The sequence below is a fragment of the Suncus etruscus genome, chromosome 10 (assembly GCF_024139225.1).
Source record: "Suncus etruscus isolate mSunEtr1 chromosome 10, mSunEtr1.pri.cur, whole genome shotgun sequence".
NCBI classification, from domain to species: Eukaryota; Metazoa; Chordata; class Mammalia; order Eulipotyphla; family Soricidae; genus Suncus; species Suncus etruscus.
In genome coordinates this window covers 96,775,982-96,802,923 of record NC_064857.1, presented here as the reverse complement: position 1 = coordinate 96,802,923, position 26,942 = coordinate 96,775,982, and the positions used below count along the sequence as shown (strand labels likewise).

At 38.2% G+C, this 26,942-nt stretch overlaps 1 protein-coding gene across 2 annotated transcripts in view; it reads right to left on the bottom strand.

Annotated features, from left to right (window-relative positions):
- STK31 (serine/threonine kinase 31) overlaps window positions 1-26,942 on the bottom strand; it is a 109,503-nt gene that overhangs the window by 58,169 nt on the left and 24,392 nt on the right. For both annotated transcript variants that reach the window (XM_049781438.1, XM_049781439.1), the window contains exons 7-10: window positions 26,105-26,279; window positions 15,178-15,293; window positions 8,491-8,650; window positions 4,854-4,976 (exon numbers count right to left, since the gene is read on the bottom strand). In XM_049781438.1, coding sequence (XP_049637395.1) covers window positions 4,854-4,976; window positions 8,491-8,650; window positions 15,178-15,293; window positions 26,105-26,279 — 574 coding nt within the window. The remainder of the gene's footprint in view (window positions 1-4,853; window positions 4,977-8,490; window positions 8,651-15,177; window positions 15,294-26,104; window positions 26,280-26,942) is intronic.

Below are 26,942 nucleotides of genomic sequence, written 5' to 3'. Positions count from 1 at the left end.
ATTTCCTCTAAAAAAGCATGGAACCTCCTGTTCTTTAAGCCCCTGAATCTCATTTGGTTGATGTATTTCACAACAACAGACGTCACATTGTCACATGGCAGGCATTTACTGCAAAGGGCCTGCTGATGGATAATTCAGTGAAGAGCAATGGCCTTCTCTACACCCTCCTCTTCAATTTTTTTTTGAGCAAGTGCCACCAGTCCATTTTTCCTCCCTGTCATTGATGGTGCTCCATCGGTTATTATTCCAACAAACCTCTTCCATGGCAAACCTGCATTCTCAATGGTATCACACAGATGCCGAAATATCTCATTGGCAGTGGTCTGGCCATGCATTGGAATTATTGTGAGCAGCTCCTCTGTCAATTCAAAATTGCAATCAACACTACGGACATAAATTGTGATCTGTGCAGTGTCTGCTATATCTGTGTCCTCGTCAAGAGCAACTGAGTATGCATCAAAACATTTGGCTTTCTCACATAATTGATGATAAATGTCACTTGACATGTCAGAAATGCGCTCTACCAGTGTTGGCAGAAAGGCTGATTTTGCTAAAATGACCTTTCTTTTCCTGACAGATAATACTTGCAGCCTGTAACATGCATTTTTTAACAAACTCTCCTTGTATGAATGGTTTCCCTGCCTTCGCAATCATCTCACTAACCATGTACCTAGCTTCGACTGATGCAACATTCTCTTTGGTTGCTTTCTTGAAGAAATCTTGTTGCCTCATTAGACATGTTTTAAGACTGGCAACCCACTTGGCTCTCTCATTTCCTTGATATTTTGCACATTCCTCAGCATGTTTAGTTGAATAATGGCATGTTAAGTTGTATTCCTTGTGCACTGCAACTTTCTCTGAGCAAATAAGACATGTGGGGATGCCCCTGTGCTCAACAAAGAAACACTGCGTCTCCCACTTTTCCTGAAATTGTCTGTGCTCATCATTAATCTTTCTCTTCACTGCAGGCTTTGATGAAGTCAGGCTTTGATGAAGGTATGACAAAATCTAATTCTGTAATAAACCTCTCTCCCTTCTCTCACTTACGCCTCTGATAATGCAAGGGACAGAGGGCAGGAGCAGCGGAAATGACGTCTCGCTAGGCGCAAAGTATTCGCAACTATTCACTTACCGAATATTTGCAATAAAAATCGCATTAGTAAGAAAAAAATCACATTAAATATTTGCATACCCCGAACAGAACTGCTCAGGGTATGCGAATGTTTAATGCAATTTTTTTCTTTTTTTTTTTTTTTTTTACTAATATAACATAATATAGTGACATAACATAACATATAATATAATTAATATAATAATAATACATGTAAGTCAAAGAAAGTTTCTGATTAAAAACACAATTTTTTTTCCATAATGGCTTACATATCTTTCACTGTAGTATTTTGGGTACATATTCACATTAAATCAGGGGAATACCCATCACCTAATATGTCCTCTTCTCAATCAAAAATCAAATATACTGAAAATAGGCAGAGTCCTGTCTAGAGGCTTCCAACCTCAGTTTGAGAGAGGATGTGAAAAAAGTAATTAAAATACCACAACAATACACACACACACACACACACACACACACAAAAAAATATCGAATTAAATAACCGATAAGCACCACAACAATAAAGACAGGCACCACACAATAATCTCGGTTCTGAAATCAAATCATACTCAAGTGCAAAAAAGAAAGAGAAAGAAAATAAAATAATATTGGAGACATCAACCGTAATCTCCACACCAAAATAAAGACGTCAAAAAAATAGATCATTTATTCTCCTCTTGCTGCTTTCGTGGTATGTGGAAGACTTCTACTTTATCTTGGATGGTAAAATCAGACCTGTTTCTAGAGATCTTGGTGGCTGTGCAGATCAGGGAATGGAGTTTATGGAGTCTTTCTTTGTGGTTCTAGCAGTTATGCTTCTTCAATGTCCTTTTTTTGTTTTTTATGTATTCTAGGTGTTTCAGAATAGTGCTACCATTCTGTGTTTTTCTTTTGTCTTCTGACTTACTTCGTTTAACATAACATGATCTAGGTCCATCCACGTTGCTGCAAAGTCTGTGATTGTATCATTTCTAACTGCCATGTAATATTCCATTGTATATATGTACCACATCTTAATGATCCATTCATCTGTTGTTGGACATCGAGGTTGGTTCCAAGATTTGGCTATTATACTGAGTGCTGCAATAAATAGTGGGGTGCATATGTATTTTGGAATGAATGTCCTTCCATCTTGGGGATATATGCAATTTTTTTCTTATTAATGCGATTTTGTGTGTGTGTGTGTGGTTTTTGGGTCACCCCGGCAGTGCTCAGGGGTTATTTCTGGCTCCAGGCTCAGAAATTGCTCCTGCAGGCACAGGGGACCATATGGGGCGCTGGGATTAGAACCGATGACCTTCTGCATGAAAGGCAAACGCCTTACCTCCATGCTATCTCTCCAGCCCCTTAATGCGATTTTTATTGTGATTATTTGGTAGGCGAATAATCACAAACACTGCGATATTTGAAGGCCAGCCGCGGGCCACAAAATATTGTACGGAGGGTCACCAATGGCCCGCGGGCAGTGAGTTTGAGACCCCTGATATACACAATAGAAAATTATGCAGCCATCAGGAAAGGTGAAGTCATGAAATTTTCCTATACATGGGTGTACGTGGAATCTATTATGCTGAGTGAAATAAGTCAGAGGGAAAGAGATAGACACAGAACAGTCTCACTCATCTATTGATTTTAAAAAGTATAAAGTGCATTTTTGTAATAATTCTCAGAAACAATAGAGATGAGGGCTGGAAGGTCTAGCTCACAATATGAAGCTCACCACAAAGATGGTAAGTGCAGTTAGAAAAATAATGACACTGACAACTTTCATAACAACATGAATGAATGAGGGAAGTTGAAAGCCTGTCTCAAATACAGGCGTGGAGGGGAGTAAGGAGGTGGGAGATTTGGGGCATTGATGATGGGAATGTTGCTCTGGTGAAGGTAGTGTTCTTCATATGACTAAAACCCACCTACAATCATGTTTGTAATCAAAGTGTTTAAATAAAGATATAAAATGAAAAATAAATTAAAAAATGTATGAAGACTTAAGGAGAAAATGCTTTAATGTTAAATATGCTTCTTAAAAGTTAGTGAAAAAGGCATATTAATACATAGAATAACTGTCATTGTTACTCATTCCAAATTAAAGCCAATGCTGAGATAGCAAGATATGACTGAAGTAAATATAGCTACTTGTATTCTAACCACTGATATGGGTCCTTAAATTCCAGAAAACTCAAGAATCAGGATCCCTCTGCCTAACTCTGACATGTAATCCTATTTGATTTTCTCTAGAAGCATTGCAGTAGGGACTCACATGCCTAATACTGCTTTCTTTGGTCACCTTGAATTTTCCAAGTGAATGCTGTTCTAGAAAATAATGCATTGAAGCTAGGATGGATGCAGAGGAGCAGGAGAGTGGCTGCTTAGAAGCCATGTGGCACATAGCAGTTGAGGCCTTGTAATAAAGCTGGATTTCTCCTGAAACTTCATCTGACTGCTTTGTGAATTTTTCGACCATCACCCTGCAAACTACTGACCCACCATCTAATGGGGCTGCAGGCACCGGGCTGAGTTGAGAAAGGTTCCACCCCACAACACTAGGGCTTTATAATTAATAATTAATACAACAGGTGCCCATAGGATGTCAAACTGAAGAATTAGGACTTTAACAGCATGAGTGGAGCATGAAGATGTGGTACATATATACAACAGAATACTATACAGCTATGATGAAGGATGCAGTCATGCAATTTTCTGCAACATGGATGGAACTGGAAGATATTATATTAAATGAAGCCAGAAGAAAATAAATACAGGGTGATAGTATTTATATGTGTTATTTAGAATAACTACATGAAAGAATGCAAAGGTTTAAATTGGGGTTGTCAAGAACACTCTTGGCCCTAAACGATAGTGAGGACAAGAAAATAAACTGAGTGGAGAAGGAGAAAGACAAATGTGAAATGTCAGGAGATGGAGCCAAAGTGAATCTGGTGTTCTGGTGGGGTTAAGAAAGGACTTAACTAAGGGCCCGGAGAGATAGCACAGCAGCGTTTGCCTTGCAAGCAGCCGATCCAGGACCAAAGGTGGTTGGTTCGAATCCCGGTGTCCCATATGGTCCCCTGTGCCTGCCAGGAGCTATTTCTGAGCAGGCAGCCAGGAGTAATCCCTGAGCACCGCCGGGTGTGACCCAAAAACCAAAAAAAAAAAGAAAGGACTGAACTAAATATCCAAGCAACAGAGTAAACACAATGAGATAATGAGACCCAAACTTTAACAATCAAACTTAAAAATTATCCCATTTTAACAATAGGCTGAGGCGCAGGGTGGTGGCATGGGATGAACTAGAAATATTGGTAGAGGAGGGGTTGACATTGATGGTAGGATTGGTTCTGGAACACTGTATGTCTATTTAAAAATAAAAGAAAATAATGAAGATTTGGCTGCCAACTCGGAGCCGATGATAAAAAAACAAATGCAAATTTGAGCATTTTTCCTTCTATGCCTACTTACAATGCAATGTTTTAATGCATTATTACTTCATAAGATAATGTTCAAGTAATGTTCATGTACCCTATCAAATAATTCATTGACACATTACATTGGATATAAACATAATATTAATACAAAATTGTAATTCATGAACGATTATATTACTATAAAATTTAATTTTTTAAAAATTAGTAACGTAGGAACTTTTCCATAGGCATTACCTGAAATTTCAAAATAAACATGAATTTCATCTTTTAAAATAGTAATAAAACTTTGTTGAGTTTAGAATGTTTTAAATTCCAACCTGTAATGTTTGCAAACGTTTAGTAAATGGTAATTCATCTACTTCCAGAATAAAATCTTCAATTGCCATGACGAGCTTCTGTTGCACATCATTTCTTTCCAAAATCAAAATCTGTCCTTCATTCTAGAGGAATAAAGACTATTATTAACGTCATTGTCTTTTTTATCATTGTCTTTTATGTACAGTTTTTACATGTTAATTTCTATTTAAAAATTACCATAAAGTTAATAAAATGTAATGTTACATTTCCCAAGTCAAATAATACATTAGGAAAAACACCTCTCTGAGATCACCAAAATGAAAAAGTGTTTTTCTTCTTTCTTGAATTAAAAATGAGATTTTAGTTCAATAATCTCTTTACTTTTCCCATTATTGCTGCATCAAGTAATGTTTCTCCTTCAAAAAGTATAAACCCCTATAATTACATACTGCCTCCTTCCGACTTCCTTCTCACCCTGAATGTCTTCATTTATTTATCCTTCAAGATTCAGGATATGAAATTTCCCTGGGGTCTAATTCCAATATTTTAAGGCCCAGGAGATGGTTCTGATAACTGAAGTAATCCCAGGCACATGATCCCCAAGAACTATAGGATGCACCCCCAAAATCCCACTAGGGATCTTGCCACTGGGCTCTTGCCAAGTATGGTCCCTAAAAATATCATAATCTCCAATGTACCATAACTATATCTGGAACTAGTATTACAAACTATAAATATTATCTTTAGTACAATACTGATAGTATATTATAGTGCTTGTAGTATCTATTAAGATACATGGAAACTATTTTTAAATCAGTCCTATACTCGAGAGAGAGATAAGATCATGTTCTAAATAAATACATGTTACCACTACCTATAGCAATGTCTGACACATACATTTTTTTTCCAGAAACACATCCTGTGATGCTTGAGGCTTATTCCCAAACATCTTTGCTCTAGGAGCACTACTGGTAGGGCTCAGGAAACTGCTGGAGATTGAACCTGGTTCAGCCACATTTAAGGAGAGTGTGCTACCTTGCTCCAGACTTTTTTGGGGGTGGGATGAGAGAGAGTGAGTTTGACACATACTCTTAAAAGGTTGAATTTTAGAATACACTTTTTAGGTATACTCAACAAGACCATTTTAAAATCACAAGCAAACAAGAATTTCTGTCAGAAAAAGAAAAAAGACAGGTTGAAGAACTGTCCAAAATAGACAATATTGGGGCCTAAAAGATAGCACAGCAGTAGGACATTTGCCTTACACAGAGCCAACCCGGATGGACCAGGGTTTGATTCCTGGCATCCCATATGGAGCCTCCAAGCCTGTCAGGAGCATTTTCTGAGCACAGAGCCAGGATAACCCGAGTGCCGCAGGATATGGCCCCTCTCCCCCCACCAAAAAAAAACAAAATAGACAATATTAACAACACTAAGATTAGGATTAATACAAGAAATTAAAGCATAGTAACTCTAAGCCACAATTATAGCTCTGTATTTGTCCAATTAATTACTCTCTGGTATCACAAATTGAGTAAATGTAGCCTAAAATAATTACTGATCATTAGCAGTATTGGGGAAAATATTTTGCTTTAGGGAAAAAAAATCACTTTTTTTCTAGAAGAATACCAAGTCCTAGAGGTATGCTAGAGCTCTCTTACTCTCTGTTCTGATCACTTTCATATCTTCAAACTACCAAAAAAATATTGTTAATGGCCTCAGGGAGTCTCGGCCCACATCTGCCATTTTCTGGCAGAAAAACAGCCCCACTTCTCTAGCAAGCTCCAAAAGAAAATAATGCCACAGATACTCCCCAGATAGTCTGGGCCTAACTGATACCTCTGTGGCAGTCTCAGAAAGAGTGGGAGTGTGTTTTTCTTTGCCGCATGAATCATACATATCACTCCATATCACCATACCCAAACCCTCCAATAGAAATGGCCCCAGTGCCACAATTTAACCTTAGTCAAACTGCCAAGCCACCAAATTTGTTTCACATCTATAAATCTTTTTAATTTTAAACAACTGTAAAAAATATGTCATATGGTTAAGTTTTTTGATTTATGTGTTACCTGTGTAATAAAGATATTCAGACACATAAAATAGGAGCACAAATGCCCATTTGAAAGATTTTAAGAAAAAGTTTATAAAACACTTAAATTTGTTGTTACTTTTTCTTCTTTAAGGAGTGACTACTTTAAGGTCTAAATATGTACAATACTCAAACCTAATAGCTTCTCCATATAAAATGTGCCTGGAATTTCCAAAAGCATAACAATTCTGTAGATTTGAGCCTATAGTATATTACCAAACTGGACAGAATAGGTATTGTACTGAGAAAAATTCTTTCAAGGTGGGCCCGGAGAGATAGCACAGCAGCGTTTGCCTTGCAAGCAGCCAATCCAGGACCAAAGGTGGTTGGTTTGAATCCCGGTGTCCCATATGGTCCCCTGTGCCTGCCAGGAGCTATTTCTGAGCAGACAGCCAGGAGTAACCCCCGAGCAACGCCGGGTGTGGCCCAAAAATCAAAAACCAAAAAAAAAAAAAAAAAAATCTTTCAAGGTACAATCCCACATGCAGAAATAACCACTATTTAAGTCAAATAATTTCAAACATTGGGGCCAGAGAGATAACAAAGCAGGTAGGGCATTTGCCTTGCAAGTGGTCAACCTGGGCTCAATTCCCAGCATCCCTTATGGTCCACAGAGGCTGCCAGTAGTAATTTCTGAGAGCAGAGCCAGGAGTAAACCCTGAGTGCCACTAGGTGTGGCACCCCCAAATGTAATAATAATAAAAATAATGAGAGTACAACACTGAATATAAAACATGCCACTTAGATTAGAAAGTAAGTCCCATTATAGCTTCCCATGGAAGCCATCTTAATTTACAAGCATAATGCCTGTCAAAAGCGACTCTCTTTTACAGAAACAGCTTCCAGATATATTGAATGGGAATGCCAGCTGCAGGAGTCTACACCAAGCGCTTCTAGTTTCTAGTTCCTCCCACTGCAAAAAAAATTTAACAAATGGAGATATATTTATCTAAACTATATATTGTCTAATGAAGGGTCTAGATAGCTATCAACTTATCAAAGGAAGACCAGGAATTAGGTCAAAAGTCAAATTCTCATGAAAGAAAGGAAAATACTTTCTTAAGCATTTATCTAAAATCATTAATATCTCCCAACATTTCCAGCAAAGCAATAAAAATGAATCAAGAAGGGGGGATGCGGGGCGCATTGGTGGTGAGAATGTTGCACTGGTGAAGGGGGTGTTCTTTTTTATGACTGAGACCCAACTACAAACATGCTTATAATCATGGTACTTAAATCTATTATTATTGTTGTTGTTTAAAAGTTTAAAGAAACAAACCAAATTTAGTAAGATTCTGTAAAAGTTAAAATTTCAAGCCAACTAAGCCAACTCTTCTTCACAATAAAATGGTGAAAAAAATTCGCCTTTAAGTTCACTATTAAATTCTCATACCATCTATTATTATTCACAATCAAACAGTTGGTGAGAGGTAAAGAAAAAAATTCCAAATGTTTTGTTTCCTCTTTATGAAGTATAGGTAACGCTGTTAAGACATGTCAACTTTTATAGTTTTGATGTATAACACTGTATCTTCATCATTAACTAAGAAAAATTCTCGACCTACCAAATCTTGACAGGTCCGAATCTTCTCTTGAACTAAACTGTAGTCTTTCCAAATTATCTCTAATTCATTCAAAGATGCTGGAGTAGTGAAACACCCTTCATCCAACACTTGTATAGCATCTGAAAGGTCATTTCCAAAACGAACACAGATATTGACACGTCTATATTTTAACAGGAAAAGAAAAGAATTTTAAAGTTTATATTAGAAAAGGTTACACATAAATAGTAAAGATATAAAGTTACTATTTATAATACTGACTAGGAAAAGATGCCTTTTAAAACTTAATGCAGGGGTCAGTGTGGTGGCGCTAGAGGTAAGGTGTTTTCCTGCCAGCGCCAGCCTAGAATGGACCACGGTTCAATCCCCTGGCGTCCCATATGGTCTCCCAAGCCAGGAGCAACTTCTGAGCGCATAGCCAGGAGTAATCCCTGAGCGTCACTGGGTGTGGCCCAAAAACCATAAAAAAAAAAAACTTAATGCAAAATAACGATTACAAATTTCAAAGATGTACTTGAGAAAAACTGAACATTTTGAAACTTTACATAAAAGGACAACTTCAAAAGTGTCCATAATTAAAAAAAAAATTTTAAGGAATTACTCTTCTTAGGAAGAGTTCTTCTAACTTCTGCAGTTTTTCTGGGTGTTTCCAAGCACTTCAAGTAAAGCATCTTTCCTTCCAGGAAAGAGTTTCAGGTGAGGAATCCTAAAGTCAAACAGTTTGATTTGGGGGATGGAAAGAGATAAAGGAAAAGGGGAAAGGAAAATCAAAGAGAAGTTCATGTTCAAAGAGGATGTGAGCTTCTCCACGGGATCAAAACCAAGAGTATTAATTACATTTCAGGAACACATGCAGTGAATCTCCAAGATGGAGAATGAATGGAAGTCTCCAGAATTTAAAGTTGCAAATTGTAAACTAAAACCCACAGGTTGTGAGATCCCCCCAGGCACCATGTTTCTAAAACTCATGAGATGGGTCTGAAGAAGTAGGGTATCACGAAGAATTAATTAGTCATGCCAGTCTAAAGAGAGCCATGGAACCAGTCAGTGCCTGGTGGTATCTCTGTGCCCCAAAACCAGAACTGCCTCTTTCTTTATTAAACCAATACCCAGACACCAGGAAAGGGAAGATTGAGAGTAATTCAGATGGGCTTTTACATATCAAAAGATTTACCAGAAAGAGGAAGATGGGCGAATACTAGCTTCACTCCACAAGTGCTGAGCACACCCAGAAGTAATTTGGGGACCATGTAATGCTGCAATAATGGGGTTAGGCACATGTGGTACATGTGTTTCATTTTTGAACTGCCTCTCCAGTTCTCCAGAGGACTGATTTAAAATATGCTTTTACCCTTTAAAGAATCTATTCTCCAGTCCTCACTCTTTCCATGTCTTTAGTTAATAAACTTAATATTTGTTAATAGTGAGCTGTGCTAATACACTCATGACTTTCTTCTTCATTTGTTGAAAAGAACATAAGTATCAGTGTATTTGTTCTTTTTGCCTTTTAAATAATTTTTGTTGTGATCAATGTGAATTACAATTCTTTCACAGTAATATTTGAGGTCCATAGTGGCATTGAATCAGTGGTATTTCCACCACCAGAATTAGAGTTGTAAATTTTTTAAAGCTAAGATCTAATTGTCTTGCTTAGCAATACCAAAGGCAGTAGGTCTTTAGTTTTTTGTTGGTGTTGTTCATTTCTTTGTATTTTATAAATAAATTCTGTAATTGAATCATCATATATGTTACAAAATTGGTCATGATTGAGTTTCAGTTCAACACCCTTCACCAGTGTCCTCAGTTTCTCTCACACCCTCCCCACTGCCTGCTCCCCTGCTTGCCTCTATAGCACAGTCCCTCCTCCCAGACCCTCCCTCCTTTCCCATAATTTTCCATTCCTTCCCTCCCTCCCCCAATCTCTCACTGTGGTTTGCAATATTGTTACTTAAGAGTTATCATGCTTATCACTTTACCTCCTTTCAGCACCCAGTTCTTCTCTAGAATGCTCATTTCCAACTATCATAGGCATAGTGGATGCTTCTCTGCCCTAACTGCACTCCTCTCCCCCTACTGACATGGGTCTAACAAACAAAGATCTAACAAGGTCTAACAAACTAACAAACAAACTTAAAAAGAATCAGAAAAAGAGGCCAATTAACAAAACCTATCCAGATTCCTTTTTCAGGCTTCAAGAGGACTGCCACACTCTAATAGTGAATCATTCCTCAAGCATATTTTACATGTGTATTCCTTATATACTCTTTGGGGAAGCCACATCAAGCAATACCCGAGGTTTACTCTTGGCTTTGCTCTCAGGGATCACTCCTGGAAGGGCTTGGAGGTTCATACATGGTACCAGAGATCAAACCAGGGTTTGCCACTTGCAAGGCATGTTTCCTCCTCAATCCCTTAACGTTTAGAATTGCAAAATTATTCTTCCCTAGAAGTTTGTAAATACAAAATTTTGTCTGGCTGTCTAGAGAAATATTTTGTCTGCACAACACAAAAAGTAAAAATTATCTCAACTCACCAACATAAAGTAATTTTCTACTATGACAACATAACTACACCAAATATAAGAAATACTGAACTGGGAAAATCCACGAAACTATGCCTGCCCAGTGGGGCCCGACTGTGAAAAACTGTGAGTGCTGCCTGTGTGTCTGTCTACTATCCTGTTGCGTGAACATCTTGGGAGTGGGCCGAAAAGAGGCTCCAGAAAACTCGCTCTCCCAGAGGCCAATTCCAGGGCGGGACTCCATAACAAGAAAACCGTCTACGTATGCTTTGCAGAAGCCGGGTCCCCTGTTTGTGACGTCAGGCTGGGAAAATCCATGAAACTACGCCTGCCCAGTGGGGCCCGACTGTGAAAAACTGTGAGTGCTGCCTGTGTGTGTCTGTCTACTATCCTGTTGCATGAACCTCTTGGGAGTGGGCCGAAAAGAGGCTCCAGCAGAGCACTTTGGCTCCGCTTCGCTATGTGGCCGTGCGCTCTTTCTAAGAAAAAAACACCATCGCAACAAGAAGAAAAAAATCACACTAAGAACTGTGCTGAATCACAGAAGCAAGCATTTCTCTCCGGACTGTCTTCTCTGCTGCGTGCTCGGGCCTAACATTTGATCCTGTGTGAGGCTTCATCCACGGAAGACTCCCCACCCTTAGAGGCAAGTCGGCCCATCCAGAAAGGGCAGAGCCAGAGGAGTGTGCTGCCTGCATCATGTAGCCAAAGAAATACTGAACTGTCCAAAAGATTTGCTAAGCCAATTTTTTATTTTTCTCTTGACTTCTGACTCCAAGAAGACTTTCTTCAAACAAAATGTAATTAAGTAATTTAGATTACTGAAATCTTTATTTTGTGTAGGCATGAAATATTCTCAAGCAAAACAACTGGACACAGTAACTTCCTACCAAATTCCCACTGAGCTGTCAAATTGTTTTTAGTAATTTCACTGTCAACAGATGAGTTTAGAACACTATTTTTTCCTAAATGGAGCAAGGAAAGCCTCTTCAACAGGTGGTGTTGGCACAACTGGTTAGCCACTTGCAAAAAAGCGAACACGGACCCCCAACTAACACCAGTTAGAAGGTAAAATCCAAATGGATTAAAGACCTTGATATCAGACCTGAAACTATAAATTATATAGAACAACGTTTAGGTTAAACACTCCACGACAGAGACTAAAGGCATCTTTAGGGAGGAAACAGAAATCTCCAAAAAAGTGGAAGCAGAGATAAACAGATGAGAATATATTAAGCTAAGGAGCTTCTGCACTTCAAAGGAAATAGTGCCCAGAATTCAAGAGCCACCCACTGAGTGGGAGAAACTATTCACTAAATACCCATCAGATAAGGGACTAATCTCCAAAATATACAAGGCACTGACAAAACTTTACAAGAAAAAAAAAAAAACATCTAACCCCACCAAAAAATGGGGAGAAGAAATGAACAAACACTTTGACAAAGAAGAAATACAAATGGTCAAAAGGCACATGAAAAAATGCTCTACATCACTAAGATCTCCACATCATCTCCGCAACAGGGAAATGCAAATCAAAATAACTGTGAGTTACCATCTCATGCCACAGAGATTGGTGCTCATCACAAAGAATGAGAACAAGCAGTGCTGGTGGGGATGTGGAGAGAAAGGAACTCTTATTCACTTCTGTTGGGAATGCCATCTAGTGTAACCTTTATGGAAAGTGATATGGAGATTCCTCCAAAAACTGGAAATTGAGCTTCCATACAATCCAGCTATATCACTCCTAGAGATATACCCTAGGAACACAAAAATACAATACAAAAATTCCTTCCTTACACCAATATTCATTGCAACACTATTTACAATAGCCAGACTCTGGAAACAACCAAGATGCCCTTCAACAGATGAATGGCTAAAGAAACAGTGGTACATATACACAATAGAATATTATGTAGCAGTCTGGAGAGATGAAGTCTTGAATTTTTCCTATATATGGATGTACATGGAATCTATTATGCTGAGTGAAATAAGTCAGAGGGAGAGAGATAGATGTAGAATAGTCTCACTTATCTGTGGGTTTTAAGAATAAAAGACATTTTTGCAATAATTCTCAGAGACAAAAGAGAGGAGAGCTGGAAGGTCCAGCTCACGACATGAAGCTCACCACAAAGAGTGATGAGTGAGTTAGAGAAATAACTACATTGAGAACTATCATAACAATGTGAATGAATGTGGGAAGTGGAAAGTCTATCTAGAGTGCAGGTGGGGGTGGGGTGGGGAGGAGGGCGATTTGGGATATTGGTGTTGGGAATCTTGCACTGGTGAAGAGGGGTGTTCTTTACATGACTGAAACACAACTATAATCATATTTGTAATCCTGGTGTTTAAATAAAGGTATTACAGGGATATCTCCTACCTTGAAAATATGTCATGTGGAATCAACTTAGACCCCAGGCGACTAGATACCATCCGTCCAGCCTTGAACCCTGGATCCCAGACATAGGAACGGCACAGTTCTTCACAACTGCTGCAGGAAACAAATCCCCATCCTGGATAGCCTTAATACTGCGGGGTCACCAACAAGTGCCAGCTCTAATATGATATCCTGGCAACGAGGAAAATGGGAACAACTTGACCTAAGTGCAGGTTATCCTACCTTACCAGCTAATGACAAGACAAAATCAGAAGACTTGTCACCCTTTGGTAGGTCCAAAAGCCAAGATCGCGAGTTACAGATGACTGGCTGCTAGAACCATGACCAGACTGTATACAGCCTGGGACCAATAAAAAAGCCCTAGTCTAGGGTTTGAACTACGACCTGCACAATAAACATGATCCCCAGATCCAAAGGTCTGGCAGAGACCATTGTAACGGAATGGGGCTTCTGGAAGCACAAAGAAAGACGCTATCCTAGGTGCCATCCTAGGTTCAGTGCAAAGACCAAGATCACCAACCACAGAAGATGGATTAAAATGACAATGAGTGAACAGAACTTCTAGAACCACAAAGCCTGACTTCATCATAAGTCCCACCCCTGGATCTGTGCAGATACTGAGAGCTCTAGACACAGAGGCCTGATTGTATCACCCAGGACTGAGAAGTCTTCCAAACACCACAAAAGCACCACCGGAAGAGTAAATGATCCTGAACAGAATCTATAGTTAACCCCATGACAATATACTCCAAGGACGGAGAAATCCCATATCTCTTAGGCCAAGTGAATTCCTTTTCGAATGACTCCAATATTTACTATGCCAGGGCAGGAGGGGAAAAAAAAAAGCACAAAACATTGTTTATTTTTATATATTATTTATCTTCATTTATTATTATTATTTGTATCTACCTATCTATTTTTGGTCAATTTCTCTGTCTGGGTGTAATTATTGAAGTTGTTGTCCCCAGTTATACTTATTTTTTCTCTTCCTTTCTGCTCTTTATGTGCCATGCCATGTTTCTTATATCAAGACCATATCGTTTTTGTTTGTTTGTTTGTTTGTTTTGTTTTGTTTTGTTTTTGTGGTGCTTATCATTATTGTTGGAGCCCTCACTGGATATTTGACACTTTTTTTATACTGGTGGAGTGTTTCACCTTCTTTTTCTCCTCCGTCTCTCAAACCGAGGATGAGAGCCTCTAGAAGAATTCCGCGTATTTTTCGGCGTATTAGACTTTTACCCCAGTTTATTACTTTTCTCTTCTTCAAACAAAACCACGCAAATTGAACTAGCTAATCCTGCCCCCCAGTTAGAGGGGGAAATAAGGGAGGCACCAGGACCAAACAGGTGCAAGTAGTAGGCTTGATACAGAGGGGACCACATATTCTAGCAACCCTGGGGGTGAGGGAAGAGGATATGGGAGGTAGGACAAAAACAGAGGTGTAGGGAGGACAACTTGGTGATGGGATTCCCCCCTGATTTTATGTAAATATGTACCTAAAATATTATTGTCAACAATATGTAAGCCACTATGATCAAAATAAAAATTATATTAAAAAAATAAAGGTATTAATAAAAATATTTTTAAAAAACACAATTTTCTCATAAAGTAACAAAACCATAACAAAACTAAAATTTGCCCGTGCTATAACTATTTTTAGTTCTTTAAAGTCATAAAAATACTATCTTAAAACTAAAATGGTAAAATGAAATTTAAAGTACCAACTAATTAACAATTATTTTTGAGTCATCTTCAAAAATATATTCTTACCTACCTAATTTCTTTCAATATTTCAATCTTAGCTGCTAGATTTTTCATTCTAGTACCTACACAAGTCTTCAAAGTGCTTTCTAAATGGTTAGTCAAATCCATGGTAGTTGCTTTCTCTTGCTGAAAAAAAGAACACACATCTTAGTGAGACCCAAATAGGAAAATAGTTATGTTATTTAAATGACAAAGCTTAACTAAAATGTTAAAGGTCAAAAATTAGGTCATAGAATAACAAAGATTTACTCATTGGAATTTAAAAGCAGATCAATTTCATTCCTCTGCCATCAAAGATCAAAGAGACATATTTCACACTAATAAGAAACCAAGTAGTAACAAAATTTTATACATTAAATGTACTGAAATATTTTTTATAAACCGTGGTGGTGGGTAAATTGGGTTAAAGAAGTCAGTAATACATTAATACAAAGAAACGTCTATTCTTTTTCTTTTAATCTCTTATAATCGGTTAGTCATCAGATTTTATTTCGCTCAAGGAAAAAAGATCCCCAGGACAAACGATTATCAATAATAATTTGCTTTGTGATATTTTGTCACTCGACATTTAGAGATACATGTACTACTTCCTTGATGCCAGCTCTAGGCACATCAAATTCCTGACTTGTAAATCTTATTTCAAGTTAGTTCAACAGAAAGGAAGTGTATATATATAGTAATATAAATACAATGCCTGACAATATTATTTCATTCACACCCCATATCATATTATAGTAACACAGAACTTTCAAACTTTAAAGAACCTGTTCTCAATCTTCACGCTCTTTCCATGTCTTCAGTTAATATACTTAATATTGTTAATAGTAAGCTGTACTAATATATTAATAATTTTCTTCTCCATTTGTTGAGAAGAAAGGCTATAAGTATCAGAGTAATTTGTTCTTATATCAATCCTCTCTAGAGGACTGGAGAGGCAGTTCAAAAATGAAGCACATTTACTGTATGTGTCCAACCCATTAGTCTTCAGCATCACATGGCCCCTCTAATCACTGCAGGGTGTTCACAGTACTTGTGAGGTGATGCAAGTTATCCCCAGCACTGGAAGGCCCAAGCAGCATATCCTCCATTGAACTGCTGGCAGAATTTGCAAAGCATTAATTACTATGAGGAATGCCCAGAAAGGGCCTCCTGAACAACTGAGAGGCCCACAAAGGGAGATGAAAAAATGTCATCTGCATTTGCAATGATAATTACGTAAAAGTTATGCTAATAGAAGTGGGAAAATAAAAAAATAAAAATATATAATCTTTAAGATTAATGATTTGCAAAACACACCATTAAAAATATTTAAAGTAATCATGTTTCGCATTTAAAAATTTGTCTGACAGAAGGTGGGGGTCAACTTGACTGAAAAGGAAGCAATCAGAAAATGTCTCTGGGTCAGCACACAAAAAAGTCTATTGGCAGGTCACATATGCAAGGCAGTGCTCTAGACAGGGACCAGAGTGACAGCAAAGTAGGCATTTGCCTTGCACATGGCCAACCTGAGTTTGACCTGCAGCAACCCTGATGTCCCCCAACCCTGCTAGGAGTGATCCCTGGCAGGATCCCTGAGCATAGAGCCAATATTAAACCTTGAGTACCCCTAAATGTGGGCCCAACTGTTTTTAATTTTTTTTTAAAGAGTTTGAAGAGTCTCACACAGAAGAATAATCAAAAGACCAGTGTCCAACTACATGTAGGGAAACAGGAACTAAAGATTAGTTGAGCTGCACAAAACCACTCTCCCAGCAGCTCCAAAGGAGGGAGCAGGCCCAGCAGAGAAAGAACTGAAATCAAGGTGCCCCCCCAGATGGAAGTGTCTAACAGGACCAATGAAGCTGCAGCACTGAGTTCACAGTCTACATTAATTCGTAAGTATTCTCATTTATGGCTCCCAGCCATCAAGTGTATCACACACCACAGATTGATCCTGGCTCTCAAACTGCCTCTTAGGGAGCCTTAGAGCCCACAGAGATAGAAGAGCTCGGCAGCACATAAGCACAGTGCTGTGCCTGCCTTGCCATCAGCAGCACAGAAAAGCCACTTAACAGGATTCACAGCTCCAGTTTGTACCGCCTATTTCTGAGCATGAAAACTGTGGGTCTGTCCCCACACTTTTGAGAAAACTGAGTAACAACGTGCAAAAATATGAAGCTGGATTCTTATCTCACGCCTTACACAAGTCAACTCAAAGTAGATCAAAGACCCTGAGATTAGAACAAAATCCACAAAATGGAAAATATAGGCAGAATGCTCCAAGATTTGGACCTCAATGGTATTTTTTATTAATAATTTTCATTTTGACCAAAGTGGTTTACAAATAATTCACAGTATTATTTCAGGTATATAGTGACATTGAATCAGGGGTATTCCCACCACCAATGTTGTCCTCCCTCCATCCCAGTTCCCAACCTGCATCCCATATCGCCCTTCCTTTGCCTCCTGGGCTGCTAGTACTAGTGGTCCCTTCTGTGTCTAGCCTTTAGTAGATTGGGTATAGTTTCTGTTGTAATTGGCTTTGGATTTGGTGTTCAAGTCTGATCATTTTTTATTTCTACTCAGTGTTCATATGATCTTGGTCTTGGTGCCCTCCATTATTTCCCCCTCAATTTGAGAGGCAGAACAAGATGGCTCAAGTTATGTATTTCTGTTTGAAGGTAAGAGGAAAAAAGAAAAATAGAAAAGGTAAAGGTAAAGAAAAAAAAAGAGAAGAAAAAAGGGGAGTGGCAAAAATTCAATCAAGCAAAATAAAACAAAACAAAACAGGAGGGGTCCTTCTAGAGCAGGGGCCTCAAACTCATGGCCTGCGGGCCCTTTGCGGCCCTCCGTACAACATTTTTTGTCCCTGCCCTAGAGGAATCTTTTTTGGTTTTGATTTGTTTTAGTTGTTTGGGTCACACCCCCCAATGTTCAAGGCTTACTACTGACTTTGCACTCAAGGATCACCCGACTTTGCCTCCTGCAGCCCCCAGGTAAATTGAGTTTGAGACCCCCTGTTCTAGAGACTATTAATTTCATTTTGTTTGTTTTTGGGCCACACTCAGCAGTGCTCAGGGGTTACTCCTGGCTTTCTGCTAAGAAATCGTTCCTGGCAGCTAGGGGACCATATGGGACGCCGGGATTCGAACCAACCACCTTAGGTCCTGGATCAGCTGCTTGCAAGGCAAACACCACTGTGCTATCTCTCCGGCCCTTATAAATCTCATTGTATGGGGGGAAAAAAGGGAGAAAGGAAGGAAAACATAAAAATAGTACAATAAAAATCAAACCCAAAATAAAACAAAACAAATGCGAACAAATAAAAAACCAGTGAAGCACCACAGCATTACTGACAACAACCGAACACTAACCACAGTCCTAAAATAGAGACAATTGAAAGTACAGGTAAAAAATAAATAAATAAATAAATAAAAAGGGCAAAGAAAAGAGAATGAAAAGAATAAGAAAAAGAAAAAGAAACACAGGCAACAACATTTAAAAAAAATTAAAGAAGATGGGCCCAGCGAGATAGCACAGCAGTATTTGCCTTGCAATCAGCCGATCCAGGACGTAAGGTGGTTGGTTCGAATCCCGGTGTCCCATATGGTCCCCCGTGCCTGCCAGGTACTATTTCTGAGCAGACAGCCAGGAGTAGCCCCTGAGCACTGCCGGGTGTGGCCCAAAAACCAAAAAGAAAAAAGAAAAAAAAAGAAAAAAATTTAATTTGTGCTATTTTTATTTTTTGCATAGGCACAGTAAAAATTGAGGATATTAGAAAGGGAATTCCCCTGGTCTAAGATATACAGGGTTTCTCCACCCCTGAAGTATGCTGTCATGGGTATAACTACAGGTTCTGTACATGCTCTTTTACTCTCCTAGATTCTTTTGTGATGTCTGGAAGTTTTCTGCTCTCAATGGTATTTTTTGTAAGGACAACATAACCAACAAATAGGACTTGATTAAATTCAAGGTTCTACATGGCTAAAGAAACAAAGACCTAAACTAAAAGGCACCCAACTTCATGGAAGAGGATATTCACATTTAGAAGGTTAATATCCAAGATATATATAGTACTCACAAACATTAACAACAAAAACAACAACAAGGGGCTGGACGGTGGTGCAAGAGGTAAGGTGCCTGCCTTGCCTGCGCTAGCCTTGGACGGACCGCAGTTCGATCCCCCGGCGTCCCATATGGTCCCCCAAGCCAGGAGCAACTTCTGAGCACATAACCAGGAGTAACCCCTGAGCGTCACTGGGTGGGGCCCAAAAAAAAAAAAAACTATCAAAATTGGAGAAAGAAACCAAACAGACATCTCTGAAGAAACAGATGATGCCAAGTGATACCGAAAAAAGATACCAATCATCACTTATTAGCATCAGTCATCACCATGAAAATACAAGTAAAAACTACACATAACTCTCACTATATACTGATCATATGAGCTGGAGCTAAAAATAATATGATGCTGGTACCAGAGCAATAGTATAGCAGGTAAGGCACTTGCCTTGCATGCGGCCAACCTAAATTCGATTCCTAGCATCCTAAGATAGTCCTATACTTTCAGGAGTAATTCAAAAGTGCAGAGCCAGGAGTAATCCCTGAGCACTAACAGGTATGCCCCCCCAAAATAAACAAAAATAAATACGTATACATAACTTGGTAGGACCAGAAAACCTATAGTAGGTACGGTGTTTGCCCTGTATGTGGCTGACCAAGGTTCAATCCCCAGGATGCCGAATGATTCTCTAAGTCTGCCAGTGTAATCCCTATGCGCAGTCTGTAAGCTGGGTCTGGCAGACTTAATTATAATAAGTGTTAAAGAAAAATGGGTACAAATGGCCAAAAGACACATGAAAAAATGCTCCACATCACTAGTCATCAGGGAGATGCAAATCAAAACAACTATGAGGTACCACCTCACACCCCAGAGATTGGCACACATCACAAAGAATGAGAACAAGCAGTGTTGGCGGGGATGTGGAGAGAAAGGAACTCTTATCCACTGCTGGTGGGAATGCCATCTAGTTCAATCTTTATGGAAAGCAATATGGAGATTCCTCCAAAAACTGGAAATCAAGTTCCCATATGACCCAGCTATACCACTCCTAGGAATATACCTTAGGAACACAAAAATACAATACAAAAATCCCTTTCTTACACCTATGTTCACTGCAGCACTATTTACCATAGCAAGACTCTGGAAACAGCCAAGATACCCTTCAACAAACTGTGGTACATATACACAATGGAATATTATGCAGCCGTCAGAAGAGATGAAGTCATGAAATTTTCCTATAAATGGATGTACATGGAATCTATTATGCTGAGTGAAATAAGTCAGAGAGAGAAAGAAAGATGCAGAACGGTCTCATCTATGGGTTTTAAGAAAAATGAAAGACAGACTTGCAATAACAACCTTCAGACACAAAAGAGAAAAGAGCTGGAAGTTATAGCTCATCTCATGAAGCTCACCACAAACAGGGATGAGTTTAGTTAGAGAAATAACTACATTTTGAACTGTCCTAATAATGATAATGTACGAGGGAAATAGAAAGCCTGTCTAGAGTACAGGCGGGGGTTGGGTAGGGAGGAGGGAGATTTGGGAAATTGGTGATGGGAATGTTGCACTGGTGATGGGTGGTGTTCTTTACATGACTGAAACCCAAACACAATCATGTATGTAATAAAGTTGTTTAAATTAAAAAAAAAAAGAAAGAAAAATGGGTTAGACATGCCAGTAGGAATAAATGATATGACCATTTGGAAAAAAAATTTAAAGCATCTAAGATAGTTAAGCATACATATCCCCTTCTGGAGTGATAGGGACCCCTCAGTATTGAGGAATGTGTAGACCAGATGCAGCAATATGCAACACTGAGGTGTCAGCCTAACAGTTTTGGTACGTGGGAAGTGCTGGCAGACTACCAGAGCTACTCCCACTGGTGTTATTGGGGGAGCATTGCACCAACCCTTTAAGGTACCTCCCCAGCCCCACACCCCTCCTCTGACCAAGAAATTCCATCCCCATATAATTCATGTAGTAAATTTCTATGTTCATAGAGACTTACACAAAATATTTACACTGAATTTATTCATAATGTACTAGAACAAGAAATAATATAACCATTAACATAATGGGTAAAGAAACCATGCTATGTACAGCAATGGAATACTCCTCATCAATAAACAAGAACAAGCCACAACCAATAAATATCATAAATATGTTAAGTGAGAAACCATAGGACAGGTTTTAATTACATTATTTCATTTGGAAATAAGGAAAACCAAATTACAGTGTACAAATCAGAATATCTGTTACCCTGGAGGAGTGAGAGAATAAGAGAGGATATAAAGAGGCACCAAGAACTTCCTGAAGAAAAATTTTCATATCTTCAGTAAAGAAAGCAGATAAAATATCCTCCAAATAAAAATATAAAAGAGATGATAAATCTAATCGCCTTGTTGACTAGAAAATTACTATCTCCAAAAAGGAAAGGAATTTCTCTCCAATATATTCTTATCAGGATTCTCACTGGATAGAAGCTAGTCGTAGTAGATAGAACTCAAGACATGATTAATATAGGGCCCAGCTTCCTGGAATCATATCAAATAGGTTATGTAAATTTGAGGAACAAAATGAAGATGGTCCATAATTTGTATGTGAAGAACCTAAAAATGTCATAAACACCTGATTACTCTAAAGTAAGAGAGCCATGTTTGATATTAAAAAATAGACCCTGGGGCCGGCGTGGTGGCGCTAGAGGTGCCTTGCCAGTGCTAGCTTAGGACAGATAATGGTTCGATCCCCCGGCATCCCAAATGGTCCCCCAAGCCAGGAGCGACTTCTGAGCGCATAGCCAGGAATAACCACTGAGCATCACCGGGTGTGGCCCAAAATCCAAAAAAAAAAAAAAAAGACCCTAAGGTTTATGAGTGATAGTATATAACATTTCGAACTATATCAAGCACTACAAAATATCTGTGTCTTTATATATTTCTTATTCCTTTTAAGTTATATTTCAATAAAATACTATTAAAATCATTTCATAACTATTTACTAGATATAATTTAGAATAATTAAATTACTAAATTATGTACATCACTAATACCCAATATTCTAGTCCCTAAAATACTTCTTTCCAGTTAAAGAAACAAAAATTCTCAGATATATTTTCCAGTACCAGGGTAGAAAATATACCGATGAAAATGGAACATTATGCCAGTAAGATAATGCCACCAATTCAAAACTTATTTCCATGGGCTGGATAGTTCAAAGGCTAAGGTCTGATTTCCAAACAATTGACCTACTGTAGTTTTCACTCTATAAGATGAACCTGACCATAAAGCGCACAGTTTTTAGATGCTCTCCTCCCGTGCACTCAGTCTTCAGCTTCAGGCAGCATTCAGACCATAAGATGAATCTTTTGGGGGAAAAGGTGTGTCTTATGGTATGATAAATATAGTAGTTCAATTCCAGGCATTATATTGTCCTTAAACACAGAGCCCAAAAACACCAGAAAGTATGGTTAAAAAATTACTTGAACAAATGAAAATTACTTCCAAAGTAGATTATCCAAGCATAAGAGAGTAAAATGGTTGCAACAGATTAAGTACTTCAAATACTTTGAAAATCCATTAATTCATAATGGAAAAAATAATCCAACCTTCTAGTTAAAACTGAAGGATGCTAAGAACAAATTTATCCACTTCTTTCCTCTATCCCTCCAGGTGGGGCCAAAGCTTACCTCAAAGGCCGAGAGCACCCTGGTACACAATCCAGCATACAAGCACAAAAGTCCACATCACAAGTCAAATCAAAATGGGTTAAAGGCCTTTATTTCAGACTTGAAACCATAGGTATACAGAGGAAAGCATAGGAAGGACATCCTATGACATTGAAACTAAAGGCACCTTCAAGGATGAAACACCCTGACCAAGCAAGTGAAAGCAAAGATAAACGAACAGGACTAATGAGAAGCTTCTTCACTTGAAAAGAAATACTGATTAGGATACAATAAGGCCACTCATGGAATGGGAGAAACTATTTACCCAAACCCATCTAATAAAAAGTTAATATCTAAGACATACAAGGTACTGACAGAACTTAAAAAGAAAAAAAAAACCATGTTTAACCCCAGCAAAAAATGATGCAAATAAAAAACAATGTTTTATCATCTCACACCAGAGACTAGCACACATCAAAAAAAAAAAAAAAAAAAAAAAAAAAAACAAGACCAACCAGTGCTGGCACAAAGGTGAAACATTCATTCACTTCTAGTAGGAATGCAGACTAACCCAGCCTTTCTGGAAAAATATATGGACATTCCTCAGAGAACTAGAAATTGAGCTTCCACATAACCCAGCAATACCACTCTTAGGGGTACCCCATAAATGCAAAAACACAATACAAAAAAAATGCCATCTGCACTCCTATGTCCAGTGCAGCACAATTTACAATAGCCAGAATTTGGAAACAACCCAGGTATCCAACAACAGATGAGTGACTAAATAAACTGTGATGTATCTATACAGTGAAATACTATGCAGCTGTTAGGAAAAATAAAGTCAGGAAATTTATTTATATACATAGATGGACATGGAGACTATTATGCTGAGTGAATTATTATACATAGAATTATTTCTCTCATTTGTGGGATATAAGAAAAACAAGAGATAGCATGGTAATAATATCCAAAGACAATAGAGATAAGGGTCAAGAGGCCCAGCCCAGGGTAGGAAGCTCACCACAAAAATCGGTGAGTGCAGTTAGAGTAAAGAAGGATCTTCTACTACAATGATATTTGGAACTGATCACTCTGGACAAGGACTCGGTATTGAAAGGAGAGAAAGTGACATGCAAGGCACCCCTCCATTAACAATAGTGCATATCACAACATCAAAAAGGAAAGAGAGAAAGAAAGAGAGAGAGAAGGGCCAGAGAGATAACATGGAGGTAAGGCGTTTGCCTTTCATGCAGAAGGTCATCGGTTCAAATCCCAGCGTCCCATATGGTCCCCCGTGCCTGCCAGGAGCAATTTCTGAGCATGGAGCCAGGAATAGCCCCTGAGCACTGCCGGGTGTGACCCAAAAACCACAAAAAAAAAAAAGAGAGAGAGAGAAGCAAACTGCTTGTCTAGAGACAGGCGGGGATGGGGGTTTGGGTGGGAGGGAAAAGGGAGACAGCAGTAGCAGGAAAGGTGCACTGGGGAAGGATGGTGTACAGTGTATGACTGAAAACCAACAATGAACAATTTTGTAACTACAGTGCTTAAATAAAGCAATTTTATAAAAAGTAGATATTTATCCAACCTTGTAATCATCATCATCCCTGAAATACACAATAATAAACAAGTCTGTTGAAAATACAAGTGTGTACATTAAGGGACCAGTGCAACTGCAGAGTGTCTAGCAAAGAAATATGATAGCTTGTCTTGCATGTGGTCAACCCAGGTGGAAACTCCAGAACCCCATTCTGTTCCCCAAAGCCTACCAGTAGTGGTCCCTGAGCACAAAGCCAGAAGCAAGCCCTGACCTCTGCCAAGTGTAGCCCAAAAACAACCCCAAAAAAGTATACACATTAAGCAATGCAACAAAATTATCAACCTTTTAGCCAATAAATGAACCTATGGACACCTTACTGGAAAAAACAACTATGCAAGGATATTCTTTTTTTTTTTCAAGGATATTCTTTACTCATAAAATAATATTATCATCCTGACTTTGATGTAGAATATGGACATATCCCAGGATCCTTAGCTACAGAAACCTGACACCAACAACAGTAACTGTGTAAAAAATAAAAGTGTATTGGCACTACAATGACTTGGGTTGGACAACCTCGTATGCCCGGAGCCTAGATTTGGTCTAATGCCAGAAAACTTCAGGGGTAAGTTCTCCTTGTATTTAGGCCAAGGCTTTTCCTTTCCATGTCCCCTATATTTTGCTGAGCCTATGCAAACAATCGCCACTCTAACACCTTCTTTGCTGTGCTCATCCTTAATGAAATAATGTATTATGATCAACTGTGTCAACGATACTAAAGTCTTTAATGTTAAAGGAGCTACATAAATTTTGTGGCTTTAGATTGCTTTGTGTAATGCTAAGAAATGTTATAATGTACTACAATCTGGGAACCTGAGGGACAAAGTAATTGTGCGTGTGTTTTGTTTTATTTTTCTTAATGTTTTTTGGCTGAAAATGAGAATTCTGTTTATGGGTGATTATCTTCCCACTGTAACTTCACCTTGTCCTCTTCTTTGTATTTTTGTCTTCATAATAAAAAAACAAAATGATTAAAATAAAAAAGTACAAAATATGAATAGCAGATAGTAAATATTTTTAAGAAAATAACTTTAAGCATGAATGTTATGGTTATATACTTGAGTTCTTTTCTATTAGAATAAACTTATGAAATTATATCCAGAAAAATTATTTTTTATAAAATTTGTTTTGAAATAACTAAAGAGGGACAACAAATATGACTTCCTGGTAGTACATATGTAAAAACCTGCGTTTGATTCCCAGAACTACATATACCCAAACCCAAACTATGACTTACTTCCACAACATTTTTAAAAAGCAAAGCCATTCAGGAGGCACTCTTTTTTTTATTACTTTCTTCTGTGTTTTTAGCAACTATAAAAACTTGATAATAAGAAAATATATATTATTCTCCTTTTGGAATGTTTGAAATTTTTCAGTTAAAACATGAATATGTAAATGAGAAGTGAACCTTTCAAATAATCTTATGAAATCCAAAAATGAATAGTCTGGAATGTGGAAAAAATTTTTCATCTACAACAAATACAAAAAAAAAGAATTAGAAAAGGGAAAGAACAGAAAACAGGACAGAAAGTGATAAAAGGGAGAAGAAAGAATATCAACAAAAGAAGAGATGATTATTTAGATTTTCGGGTTTACATTTTTACAATAAGCCTTGGGTCATACCATACCTGCAACTCCTGGGCAGTCTGTTCGACTTTTAATTCTAATGCTTTACAGTTTTCAAGAACAACTTCTTTCTCTGTTTTAAGCTTTTCATTTTCTTCAACCAGTTTCTGATCCTGTTTAATTTTTGCCAGGCTGACACTAGACCCTAAATTGAAGTCCCAAGCAGTCAAACTTTCCCTATTAAAAACAAACAAATTCATTCCATTTACAAACTGCACTATATATATATAAGGAATATATGTATCAGAAATATATCCTTAAATTATATTTATTTCTATTCCACAATAGTTTTAAATTGAATCTAAGAGTGTTAAATAGTTGAAGATGTTTCATTGAAATTAGATTATATAACACAGATCAACAGCAATGCCTCCAACTCTCCAAGATAATTTTCCATCTTCATACCATGATCAGCTACAGTAAAAAGCACTTCCAAGTTAATTACTTCCAAGTCCTTCCTCCCCATCACCCACACTCCTTTAGACTGTTTGGATCCAAAAGAACTTCTATTTTTTTTTTTTTTTTTTTTTTTGGTTTTTGGGTCACACCCGGCATTGCTCAGGGGTTACTCCTGGCTGTCTGCTCAGAAATAGCTCCTGGCAGGCACGGGGGACCATATGGGACACCGGGATTCGAACCAACCACCTTTGGTCCTGGATCAGCCGTTTGCAAGGCAAACGCCGCTGTGCTATCTCTCCGGGCCCCCCAAAAGTACTTCTAAAACAGAGTAAGCAGATATATCACCCAATACATGGTATCATCATTTTGATCATGTTATGTGGTTTATGACTATTGTTACACAATATACATCAAATCTGTCTTTTAACTTCAAAACCAAAA